A 13534-nucleotide genomic window follows, 5' to 3' on the forward strand; every position below is an offset into this window, starting at 1 on the left:
TTGATATAACTGCTATGGAGAACAGTATGGAGGTTCCTTAAAAAACTAAAAATAGAATTACCATGTGATCCAGCAATCCCACTCCTGGCCATATATTCAGAAAAGATGAAAACTCTAATTTGAAAAGATACATGCACTCCAATGTTCATAGCAGCCCTATTTACAATGGCCAAGACATGGAAGCAACCTAAATGTCCATAGACAGATGAATGGATAAAGAAGATGTGGAATATGTATACAATGGAATATTACTCAGCCATAAAAAAAGAATGAAATAATGCCATTTGTAGCAACGTGGATGGACCTAGAGATTATCATACTAAGTGAAATAAATCAGAGAAATACAAATACATGATATCACTTATATGTGGAATCTAAAAGAAGTGATACAAATGAACTTATTTACAAAACAGAAATAGACTCACAGACATAGAAAACAAACTTATGGTTACCAAAGGGGGAAGGGGGGAGGATAAATTAGGAGTTTGGGATTAACAGATACACACTACTATATATAAAATGGATGAACAACTAGGACCTACTGTATAGCATGGGGAACTATAGTGAATATCTTATAATCTATAATGGAAAAGAATCTGAAAAAATATATATATATATACATATATATGTATAACTGAATCATTTTGTTGTACATCTGAAACTAACACAACACTGTAAATCAACTATACTTCAATAAAAAACATATTACTTATTTACTAACAGTGTAATTGCAGAAGAAGTGACCTACTTGGTACTTTGAATGAATGCAGGAGCACTCGTTAAGCCCTGATTATGTGCCAAGCACTGCCTCTTAATATTTTGATAGGCTACGTAAAGTTACAAGGCTTGGGAAGTTAGCAAAACTGCATTTCTTTATAAACATTCTACCATTCATATTGATCTTCTCTTGGTTCCAATTAATGAGGTTTTATTTTGTGCATTTTATTCTGTGAGTTGGGTTTATTTTCTAAAATACTCCAAGAAGGAAATTTGGCTTTACAAAAAGTGCATTGGGGGCTTCCCTGGTGGCACAGTGGTTAGGAATCCGCCTGCCAATGTAGGGGACACAGGTTCGAGCCCTGGTCCGGGAAGATCCCACATGCCACGGAGCAACTAAGCCCATGCGCCACAACTACTGAGTCTGTGCTCTAGAGCCTGCGAGCCACAACTACTGAGCCCGTGTGCCACAACTACTGAAGCCCGTGCGCCTAGAGCCTGTGCTCCACAACAAGAGAAGCCACCACAATGGGAAGCCCACGCACTGCAGCGAACAGTAGCCCCCGCTCGCCGCAACTAGAGAAAGCCCGCATGCAGCAAGGAAAACCCAACACAGCCAAAATATAAATACATTAAATAAATAAATAAATAAATAAATTTTAAAAAGTGTTCTGGGCTTCCCTGGTGGCGCAGTGGTTAAGAATCCGCCTGCCAATGAAGGGGACACGGTTTCGAACCCTGATCCGGGAAGATCCCACGTGCCACAGAGCAACTAAGCCCGTGCGCCACAACTACTGAGTCTGCACTCTGGAGCCCGTGTACTACAACTACTGAAGCCCGCGTGCCTAGAGCCTGTGCTCCGCAACAAGAGAAGCCACCGCACTGCAACGAAGAGTAGCCCCCGCTCACCGCAACTAGAGAAGAAAGCCCACATGCTCAACGAAGACCCAACGCAGCCAAAAATAAATAAATAAAAATTTTAAAAAAGTGTTTCATTCTTTGAACGTTTAAGTAAACAGTACTTCCATTATTTTATTTAAGGTAAAATGACATGTACTATTGCAATATACTTGGAAAAATCATTTTTGTAATAAAAGTGTAAATGATAAACTAATATAGACGTGGAGTATATAAAATTGATAACAATGGGGTATATACGTTTGTTCTCATTTTTCATCTTCATGTACAACACTATACAAAATGGTATTATAAAAGCAGAAAGTGAAGCCTCAAATGTTTTTGGTCTAAGCAGTATTGATAATATTGTAAGTACATGATGTATTCTGATTATCAAATAAATCCCAAGGCTTTTAATTTTAGCTTCTATATTCTTAAAAAACTTTGAAAGGGAAGTATTAACTTGATTAAAACTTTTGTAGATTGTAAAATGCTTTGAATGCCTGTGTTTGGGCTTTAAAGTGTGAAAATAAATTGCAAAGTGTTTGAATGATAGGGTTTGTTTTATTCTTAATTTATACCAAGTGATTTTAAATAAATTGTGTATGCAGTAAATTTGTCATAACTTAGTGGTAATAGTTCTTCTGATTTGATTTTTAAAGCCACTTATGTGAGCCCTTGAAAAAGTAAACAATTCTCATCACACTTTTTTTTTCTTTTTTTAAAAAATTATTATTTATTTATTTATTTATTTTTGGCTGTGTTGGGTCTTCGTTTCTGTGCAAGGGCTTTCTCTAGTTGCAGCAAGTGGGGGCCACTCTTCATCGCGGTGCGCGGGCCTCTCACTGTCGCGGCCTCTGTTGTTGCGGAGCACAGGCTCCAGACGCGCAGGCTCAGTAGTTGTGGCTCACGGGCCCAGTTACTCCGTGGCATGTGGGATCTTCCCAGACCAGGGCTCGAACCCGCGTCCCCTGCATTGGCAAGCAGACGCTCAACCACTGCGCCACCAGGGAAGCCCCTCATCACACTTTTAATTAGACTGCATGTTTTATGATCTTTTAAACATGTGAATCAAATCCTATTATTCCTTACTCAGGAGCCTCTAGTGACATTCCTCATAATAAAAATCCAAATTTTTATTACAAGTTCCTATTTGCTGCTCTCCAAGTTCCTATTTATTCTAGTTTCTATTTCTACAATTTCAACTGCCACTCAACCGTATTAACTTCACTGTGGACCTAATTTCCACAAGTTCCTATTTATTCTAATCTCTGCTATCTCTACAATTTCAACTGCCTCTCAACCTTATTAACTTCACTGTGGACCTAATTTCTCAATCTCCCAATTTCCTATCTACCTAAGGGCTTTTACTCTTGCTTTTCCTTTGGAAATATTCTTTGCCTAAGTCTTCGTATGGTTTATATTATCTTCTCATTTAGGTCTCTACTTAATGTCAGTTTACTCAGAGTCGGAATGTTCTCTACTCATGCTCTGTCAGTATCATGACCTTACTCCACTTCATATTTCTTTATAGTTATCTATTGCTTACCACTAGCTAACATTATTTTATATAGTTGTCTATTGTTTCCACTACAGTGTAAACTCTGAGTTCAGAAACATTGTCTTTTATTACCTCTGAATTGCTAGTGCCCAAAATAGCGCTTGGCACTACACATGATAGATATGGATGAATAGATTGTTTTTATTTTGGACCATTCCTAGTGAACCTACCTTTCATATAATATTTTTATTAGATTATACAATTAGTTAGAAACTCAGATTATTTCTGGTTCACTCAGAAAGTTCAACACTTAAAGATTGGGTAGAGGAGAATGAACTAGTAGACGTCAGAAATAGGAATATCAGGAGAGTGTGGGGGTCAGGAAAAACAAGGGCCAAGTGTGTTTCCATAAAGAAGCGATCGATAGTGTCAGGTGTCAATGAGGTTGAGATGAGGACTGAGAGATGTCCATTAAATTTGACCATGCGTTTCATTGATTTCCTTAGTTACTTTGGTGTGTGTTCAAGTATTTAAGTACTAATGGAAAATATTCAGTAGAGGTTTAAGAAATAAAGAGTGAATGGGGTAATGTATAATCTAAGATTCCTGATTAGGCTGCAGGGAGATGGATCCAGATGGTGAAGCCATTAAGAAATCTAGAAGATGGCATTTTGTGGCTCATCTGGACAGTCTACCTCTGATTTTTTTGTGCCACACCCTCTTGTCAACTCTGCTTCAATCATACTGGTCCTCTTCTGATACTCAAACATACCCAAGCTTATTCCTGCCTTATTCTCTTTGCCCTAGCTGTAGCTTCTGCTTGGACCATTCTTCCCCTGGGCTAGCTGGCTGCTTGACACTTGGTTCTCAGCTTAAAAGTCTGTCACTTCCTCAGATGCCTGATTACCCAGTCTAAAGTAACTACCCAGTTACTCTCACACCACTCTATTCTAATATTTTGCAGAGAATTTCTCACACATACGTATTTGTCTCAACTCCTGGAAGGTGAGTTCCATATCAACAGGAATCCTGTTTGCCTGGTTCATTGCTGTACAGCACCTAGAAAAGTTACAGGTACCCAGATGACATTTAAATGTATACCCTTAAAGTGAATGAACAAAACTTTTCATAGCCACTCTTGAGGTCTGCACAGTGGCAAACTTGTCCGGAAATACCCAGTGCAACTCGTGTCAAGAGTGGGGCTAAGATGTTAGATGAGATTCCTGTCCTTTGAGAATGAGATGAAATTGCCTTGAATTCCATCCCATGTGTGTTTGGATAAATCTTCCCCATTTGATCTCTGAGGAATCAGAAGGGAAGTTGTTGGCCTTGAGTTGATCATCGAAGTCTCTAGAGCAGATACTGCATGGAACAAAGTATACAGAGAAAAAACAGACAAGAGGAAAGATTGGGGAGGTGGGCCACAATTGAGTTCAAAAGAGGGAACAAGAAAAGATTTTCAGTACCTTAGGGGAAACCCCGGTAAAAAGCAGTGTTTCAAAAGTCGGGGCAAGAAATTTCGGAGTTAGTTTGGTGGTCGGTCAAAAATCTTAGTAGCGTGAGACTGACTGATAGCTATTGTCTTTGATAAGAAAGAGGTATGATTTAAGAATAATTACTAATGGAGGTTATTATAATTTATCTTAATGCTGAACTAGTTTTCGAAAGACCTGGGTTTGGCTACTGTTTTATCACAAAGTGACTGTAGGCTTCTGGGCAAGTTAATTTATCCTCCGTGAACATCAGTTTTCTCACCTATAATGTAGGGATAAAAACAATCTGCTCTGCTAATCTCAGTGTTATGAAGGTTGCTGAAGATGGTTATGAGGAACGTGACGTGCATTGTAAACCCTTAAATTTTGTACAATTACAAATAATTAAAGTTGTTGGAATCAGAAATGGAGGAAACAGGTGGTTACATGGCAGGTATACCATAAATTCTGAGGTTGGGGCGAGGCGTGGCAAAAGAACTTGTTAAAAGGGACTGCAGGTAAGAAAGGGAGGGACTGAAGGCTGAAGTGAAAACCAAAGGACAAAAGCCCAGCTCTTCCCTTCAGGTGCCTTCTCTAATAACTGGTCTATTGAATTCCTGAACCTTACGTCTTTTCTACTGGCCACTCCGGTAGGCTTATCACTGCATTAAGTTCTCCCTTATCCTGAAATAACTCTTCAACAAGAACTCTACCATAATCTTCTTATTTCTCTCTCCTATCCCAGCCACAAAAAGAGCCCTCTTCTGGGTCATTTCGGGGAATTTTCACTCAAAATGTGAACTGCGGATGGTGGCAACGTTTAGCAGTATTTGTCTCTGACATCTTCACCTGGATACTCAGTACATCTTTCTACCTAAAGGATCATCCGTTGGTAGGATTTAATCACATTAGCCAGTGTGTGAGGGTACCTTGCAAACAAGAGCGCTACTGAAGACTGCGTACTGCGGCACCATCATCAATTACGTGAGAAAACCGGGCCCTCCACGGTAGGCAGACTCGCCCAGTATCACACAGCTAGTTTAAGGCTGACTTCTGCAGCAGAACCCCGCTTCCCCAAACCCGAAGTCCCCGTAAACGCTCACAGTCCCCCAAGAGGGTTCTGACGAAAACCAAACTTCGCCAAGTCTCGCGCCACCGGGACTCGGGGGCGGGGTGGAGAGCATGAAGTATCGCGAGATGACGGCGTTTTCCCGCGAAGGAGAAGCGCGCGTTTTTCTCTGGCTGGTCACCTGGCCGGGAGACTGGGACCGGCAAGCGGCTGGGAGGTTTTAGCGCGCGGCGTTGCAGGCGCTGTGCGGAGGGCACCCGGTTCCGGAGTGTGTGTCCAGCCATGCCGGCGCAGCGCCCCGCGAGCAGCGGCGGTGAGGAGAACCTGCCTCCCGGAGCGGGCGGCGGCGTCTGGGGCGGGGGTGCGGGAGCAGCATGGAGAGACTGCAGCCGAGCTTTTGAGGGGAGAGGCGACCCCGGGCAGAGACTGAGGAGGAAAGGAGGGTTACCTTTTCTGTGGGGAGTGAGTGGGGGACACCCGGAACTGCGCATATTTGCATGGTAGAGGAGATTTGACACAGGGGAGCTGCGTTTTCCCGAACATCCCCATTTGTAAACTGGGGTCCAGGCAACTTGTTGACATAGTGAAGGCTTAGGATGTCTTCCGAGAGGTGATACTGGCGTCCCCCTGGGTCTTCATGGTTTGCCTCAAATGCATCTGGGAAAGGGAGGAAGGTTGTTTACTCGGAAGTTGAGTAACTGGTCATTTTTTAAAGCTGCAATTTAAAAGCCTTGCCCCCTCCTAGGGTCCGTAGCTCCAGATATGGTTGAACAGCCGGAGACTGCCGTGATTACCCCAGCCATGGTAGAGGAGGAAGAACAGCTTGAAGCTGCTGGGCTAGAGAGAGAGAGGAAGATGCTAGAAAAGGTAAAATAGGCATCACGTTCATCGTCGGGGGTGTGGTTTGTGTGCCTAAGTTTACTAGTCTGGTTTTTTATCAACTTTAAAACGGGCTTCCTTATTTATCTCTGTTTACCGATGCTATTTTTGAGAAACTTTTGCATGAACTTTGAATGAGGCTTCTATCAGATATAGTCTTGGTCTATAAAGTGGCCTCATCTCTCTTAAGTGAGCATTTCAAATTGCTTGTTTAGCTATTATAATTCTTCCAAAGTCGGTAGTGAATTATTTTTAGTGAATTCTTTCAGTGCTGTTTTCCACCTAAGTAATCAACTTGTTTTTTGCTTTCTTTTCCATTTCTTGGGCTGTTGCTAAGTAAGATCCTTTAGGTTAAAATGTGATGTACTTTTTCAATGTAGAGTTAATTATCTTTGGGGTTTTCTGGTACAGAGTATTTTGGACGTTACTAAAAGCAGTTTTTAACCTCTTGAAAAACTTCAGTTTTTAAGTATATTTTACTCCAGTACTGTCCTACCCTGTTGCTTCATTATTGCATATGCAAGAAGACTGACACCTACTACCGCTTATGTGCTGCCTACTAAGTGATTTTCTTGTAATAATTTATTTAACCCTCCCAGTATTATGGTTATTTAGGTACTTTTGATATCTCCATTTAAATATGATGAAACTGAGGCAATTGGGGGTCGGGTCACACACTAGTGAACTCAAATTTGGCTGTCTCCAGAGTTCTTGTCCTTAACATTAAACCTCTCTGAGGACATTAATATTGAATTAACTCCATCTAATTACAAAACTACTCAAATTGGGGAATAATGCACTCCAAAGGCAAGTAATGAATTAGTTAGTTCCCTGCTATTTTATATCAACAATAATGATTCTTTTGTTAGCATTTTTGACACCTCATGATCATTTATTGTGAGTCAGTCACTGTTCTGAATGCTGTACATGTATTTTACTCATTGAATCCTCAATAGTATCAAGTAGATACCATTGTTAAACTCATTATGATTACTGTTATTAAACTTACTAGTTTAATTACTAGTATAAACTATTTTATTAAAATAGTCTATAAACTAGGTTCTATTTTCATTCCACTTTACAGATGAGGAAACTGAGGCACCTAGAGGTTGCCTGGGATCCCTCAGCCAGTAAATGGCAGAACAAAGATGGTAATGTAGGCCATGTGGTTCCAGAATTCACACTTTTTAACCACCTTGCTATACTTTCACTCCAGTATATAATAGTTCCATTATTACTGATCATCTGTAGCTGACCATAATCCGGTAAGGTAGTATGTTAACAAATTTTAATAGAATTGGGAGGTCAACCGTGAACCACCTTTACTCATTCTATGAATTCCTACAGTACTTAGTTACACAGTATTATCCTTACTTACTTGATTCTTTCTCACTTTGTTTCTTGAGGGCACATCACATTGTTTTGTTTTTGTAGGCTGTGCACCTGGCAACTAGTAGGCTATATAGTAAATGTCTATTGAATTTCTAACTAAGGTAAAAGAATATTTTATAATATATTACCTAACATATATGATTATATAAATAAAATAAATATACTTACAAGCCATTGTAACAAGGTGAATTATAAAGGATGAATCCTGGGGCATGGTCCAGAGTAGAATCAACTTCAGAGATTGTTAGCAATAAACCCTTAATTTTGAGTAGTGTAGTTCTCTTTTATAACCCATGAAGATTGTTGGTTAAGGAAATGCTATTTGAAGAAAGATATGAGGTGTAATAAGAATACATTTCAAGAATGCATGAGTTCAAGTGAAGAAAGATTATTTTCACATTTAAAAAAGGTCTATCAGGGAATTCCCTGGCGGTCCAGTGGTTAGGACTCCAGGCTTTCACTGCTGTGGGCCCAGGTTCTTCCCCTGGTTGGGGAACTAAGATCCCACAAGCGGTGCGGTGCGGTGTGGTGCTGTGCGGGCAAAAAAAAATTTTTAAATAAATAAATAAAAAAGGTCCGTCAAAATTTGTAGTACCATAAGTATTTGCTGATTAAACTAGGAGTCAAAATAACTGCTACTTTCAGTGAAATTTTTAAGCTCTTGAACATTTTGCAATCCTAAAGTTTTTTGGAATTGTTACTCTTGAGGGATAGGTATGGTACAACTAGCTTTTCTTTAGCAGTTATGCATCATAGAACTTAAAATAGCAATTTTTAGTCCATTTTTCAGTACTTCCATGAATAAAGCTCTTTTCAGTCCCATTAGTGCAAGGGTGTAATTTGCTAAAAACCTAGTAGGATTGTGGTTCATTGTTATTACATGTCTTTTTATGTACAGGTATTGAAAGAATTTGATTGCTTTTTGCCCTTGACACTTACAAATTATTCCCTCAGTGACTGTAGAGAAAATTCTAAGAATAAGTCTCTTACATGTCTTTGGAGCCAAAAAATTCAGTACACAAAAGTAATGATTCCTTTTCTTTTGGGAGAATTCAGTATTTATGGGCATGTATTTAGAAGTACTTAAGAGAGGAAGAGCTAGCTTAAGTTCTTAATGAGAAGCATTTACTTTGCTTTAGGAGATTTGAAGGTTTGTGAAGATCCTGGAGAATGATTTTGACATTCATTTGCTACAGTTATTTTCTTTGACTTTTCACCTGCATTTCCTTTTGAAAGAAGTCATTGTTAGTCTAGAATACTTGAGAGTAGCTTTAACTTCTGTGTAAGTGGGGGAAGGGGAATGGTAAGAGTTGTGAGGGTTCTTGGAAAGGTAAAAGGAAAACTGTTCATATTGTGTAACCTGAAATAGAACTCCCTCCGCAAAAAATAAATAAATAAAACTGGGGTTGGGAGAGGTAATGGGGTAGACAGTGGAGAATTTATGCTCTTGGTGTCCACTGGCATACTCTCTCACTCTCTCATCAAGAGATGCTTTCCGCCAGGCACTCAGTATTGAATACTTTCCACAGATGAAGCTACAATTTACTTTAATATAACAAATAACAAAATTAAGTCAAGAAAGAGTAATGATAGATGAGAAGATTTACTATAGAATTATTTTGAAATACAGAAGACTGGGTTTAAAGGTTAACCATTGGCATATTCTAATTATATTATAAATTATTGTTCCATGATGGCACCTTAAAGCTTTAATTACTTTAAAGATGTATGCTAATTTATTCTGAACAGGACTTAAGGCAGCAGATAAATTAAGCACAAAGTATTTTAACTAAAATATAAAATTAAAGTTAAATTTAGGAATTCATTTTTATAAAGTTTTAAGTAATTTCATCTCATTTATAATATCCATTTCATTAAGTGACTGACTATTGTAATCATAGTAGTACGTTGGTAATAATAAAAGAAAGGCTGTCCTAAAAGAACTGAAAATAGAGTTTTATCTGCACGGGTAAGACTATGGATGATTTTTAAAAGAATTTTTATTTTCTTGTAATGCGCATGTATTTCATTAAATTTATTGTTAGGTATCTTATTGTCACTGCTTTTGTAATAGAAAATAAATTTATTTTGAAAGAAAAGTTAGATGACATAACATCTGGGAAATATAAGCTAATATATACTGGTGTCTGATTTATAAGGTCAAGCCTTAACCACTAAATTAAATTTACCACACACACACACTCAGGAGTGGAATTGCTGGTTAGTAAGATTTGCATATATTCAACTCTCAGTTGACTTCAGCCCACTTAATGCTTTTCTTTTGAGTTCAGATTACAGTATTTGGTTGGCAAATTATGAACTGGATTTGGCCTTATGTCTGTTTTATTGGAACACAACTTTTGTTTACATGTTGTCTATAACTGCTCGAAGGCAGATTTGAGTATTTGCAATACAAACCATATCATGCTCAAATATTTAAATATTTGCCCTTTGCCCTTTTACAGAAAATGTTTGTGGACCATTGACCTATACTATTTATTTGTTGCTTTTGTTTTCTCTCTTGTGCCCTGTTATTGTTCTCTTAAGATGTTTAACTTTTATTATGAGTTGAGAGGGTTCCTCCTCAGCCACTAGACTGTTGTATACTCTTACAAATCAATAAATAAATGGTGTGTAAAAGTAATATGGAAAGCAGAGGTTTGTAAATGGAAGGCGTACAGAGGTGAAAGATAAAGGTAAGAGTATGAGAGTAGAAAGCTAAAAGGTAAGGGCAAAGCTTGGGCAACACAATACTGAGGAGGAAAGAAGCTTGTAAGAAATAAACAGTAGATTTAGCACGTTTAAATATTTTGACAATATAGTTTTTAAATTCTAAAACTAGATGTTCTGATTCCTAGCTAATGAGACTATCTTTTAATTCCAATGCTCCTTCAAATTAAACTGGTGTATAAAATTTTTCTTTTCTGAAATCATTTGGTTTTGTAAAAACTTAAATTCAACCTGAATTAAATATTTGCTTTCTCACTTTAATTTCAAATATTTTGAAAATGGACCTTCAATTCTGTAGATGCCAATAACCATATATTCAGTGTCTGAAATTTCAGTATTTTGGTAGCCAAGCTATACTTTACCAGATTGCCTGTTGAACCCCAGAATCATATTTTTTTTAGCTATTCTAGGTTTTTGTTTGGAAGATAACCATTTTTAGTAAGTGAATTTAATATTATAAAAATATTTTTCATGAATTACAGGAAATATATTAAACCTAAAGAGCAGTTGTTTAGTCATCTTTGTTACACCTTATGCAGAAAAAAATCAGTGTATGTCAGGAAACCGTTAATAATTATGGAAACTTTCTCTTTGGATAGGCTCGCATGTCTTGGGATAGAGAGTCCATGGACATTCGATATCGTAGACTTCAGCATTTGCTTGAAAAAAGCAATATTTACTCCAAATTTTTATTGACTAAAATGGAACAGCAGCAATTAGAGGTATGTATATGTGATTGATTATAGCTAACAGCTTAAATTTTTAAAATAAGCTTTACTGAGATATAAATTACATACAATAAATTGCACACATTTTAAGTTTAGAGTTAGATGAGTTTTGACCTGTGTAACCACCAGCACAGTCAAGATAAAGAACATTTCCATTTTCCCAAGAAGTTTTCTTCTCTCAGTGGTCTCTGCTTCTGGCCCCGAACAACCACTGGTTTCTGTTTTCTGCCACTATAAATTGGTATTGTTTTTTCTAGAATATTATATAAATGGAATCATATGATAAGCAGTCTTTTGGTGTCTCGCTTCTTTAGCTCAGCATATTTTTAAGATTCACTTACGTGTATTTATTTAGTAGATCATTTTTATTCCTAAGAAGCATTCCATTGTATGAATATACGAACAGTTTTTTAAAATTATGAATACTGTATTAATTAAATGAACAAGAATTAAGAACTAGGACATTCTAAAAATTTTTGCACCTCCATTTCTGCTTCTCTTTCCCATCTCCTTGCCTCGTTTACCATCCTAACCCAGAGGTAATTACAATCATGAATTTTGTATTTATCATTTCTCTGCTTAAAAAAATAGTTTAACATATATCACATATGTATATGTCCATAAACAGTGTATATTTTTGGTCTTGCTTATTTTGAGCCTTATAAGAATGGTATCATACTATACGTAGTTTTTCTATAGTTTGCTTTTGTCATTCAAGGTGTGTTTCATTCAAGAGTAACTGCTTCTAAGCAGACTTTAGACCAAAACGCCTGTTTTTAGTTCCAGCTTCATCCTCACTTCCAGGGTTGCCTTGTGCTGCCTGCCAATCCTTGAGCTGTTGGAGTTTCCTCAATATAAATTGCTTTACTCCAACATTTATTTTTTTATTCACCTGTTAACTGATTTTTATCCTGTCCAGTGATATTTTTTGGATGCCAGAAATTGTGAATTTTATGTTGCTCAGTCCCCTTTTCTAAAAATTGCTTTATTGAAATATAACTGATATACACAAAACTGTACATTTTTAAAATGTATACCCATGAAGCCACCACAACCAAGGTAATGAACATAACCATTAATTCCAAAAAATTCTTCCTGTCCCCCCATTTTTAATGAGATATAATTGACATGTAACATTATATTAGTTTCAGGTGTACAGTGTAATGATTCAATATTTGTATATATTGCAAAATGATCACCACAGTAAGTCTAGTTAACATTGTCACTGTACACAGTTAAAAAAATTTTTCTCCCTTGTGATGGGAACTTTTAAGATTTACTCTCTTAACAACTTTCAAATATGCAATAAGTATTATTAACTATGGTCACCATGCTGTGTAGTACATCCCCATCCATGACTTGTTTATTTTATAACTGGAAATTTATACCTTTTGACCTCCCCCCTCACCCCCCCACCCCCCAACCACCGGTCTGTTCTCTGAATCTGTGAGCTTTTTTTTTTTTTTAAGATTCCATCTGTAAGTGAAATCATAGTATTTGTCTTTCTCTCTTATTTCACTTAGCATAATGCCCTCAAGGTCCATCCATATCGTCGCAAATAGCAAGATCACATTCTTTTTTTATGGCTGAATTCTGCCGCTTTTTAATTTTCTCTCATCCCTCACTTCCTGTCTTCATCACCAGATAGCCACTGATCTGCTTTCTGTAATTACAGATTTGTTTGCATTTTCTGTTGGTGTTAGGTTCTTTTAGCTTTTATATCTGAAAAAGTCTTCATTTACCTTTTATTTTTGAAAGGTTTTCTACTGGTTGAAGAATTTATTTTTCTTTAGTGCTTCCCCCAACCCCCTTGCAGTATTTTAATGATGTTTCACTGCTTTCTAGCTTACATTGTTTCTAACAAAGCCAAAGTCCTTATGATGGCCTACAAGACTATAAGCAGTCTGGTTGCCTCCCTCAACCCCATACCTTTCAGACCTTGTTCTAGGTGTGTTTCTGGCCTTTAGGCCTTTGCACTGGCTGTTTTCTACTTGGAACCCTCTTCTCAATAGATACCTGCCTGGCTTACTTCATCATCATCTTCAAGCTTTGGCTTACACGTTTTCTCAATGAGACCTGCCCTGACAACCTTAAATAAAGTTACCTGGCACCTCCATCCTCACACTCCTGATCCCGTTTACCTTGTTCT

At 37.6% G+C, this 13534-nt stretch overlaps 1 protein-coding gene across 1 annotated transcript in view; it reads left to right on the top strand.

Annotated features, from left to right (window-relative positions):
• Positions 1–5816: 5816 nt before the first annotated feature.
• HELLS (helicase, lymphoid specific) overlaps positions 5817–13534 on the top strand; it is a 39877-nt gene continuing 32159 nt past the window's right edge. The window contains exons 1-3 of the mRNA XM_068548241.1: positions 5817–5969; positions 6402–6523; positions 11257–11379. Of these exons, the coding sequence (XP_068404342.1) occupies positions 5939–5969; positions 6402–6523; positions 11257–11379 (276 nt within the window). The 5' untranslated portion in view covers positions 5817–5938. The remainder of the gene's footprint in view (positions 5970–6401; positions 6524–11256; positions 11380–13534) is intronic.

This window comes from Eschrichtius robustus, chromosome 7, assembly GCF_028021215.1.
Source record: "Eschrichtius robustus isolate mEscRob2 chromosome 7, mEscRob2.pri, whole genome shotgun sequence".
NCBI lineage: Eukaryota > Metazoa > Chordata > Mammalia > Artiodactyla > Eschrichtiidae > Eschrichtius > Eschrichtius robustus.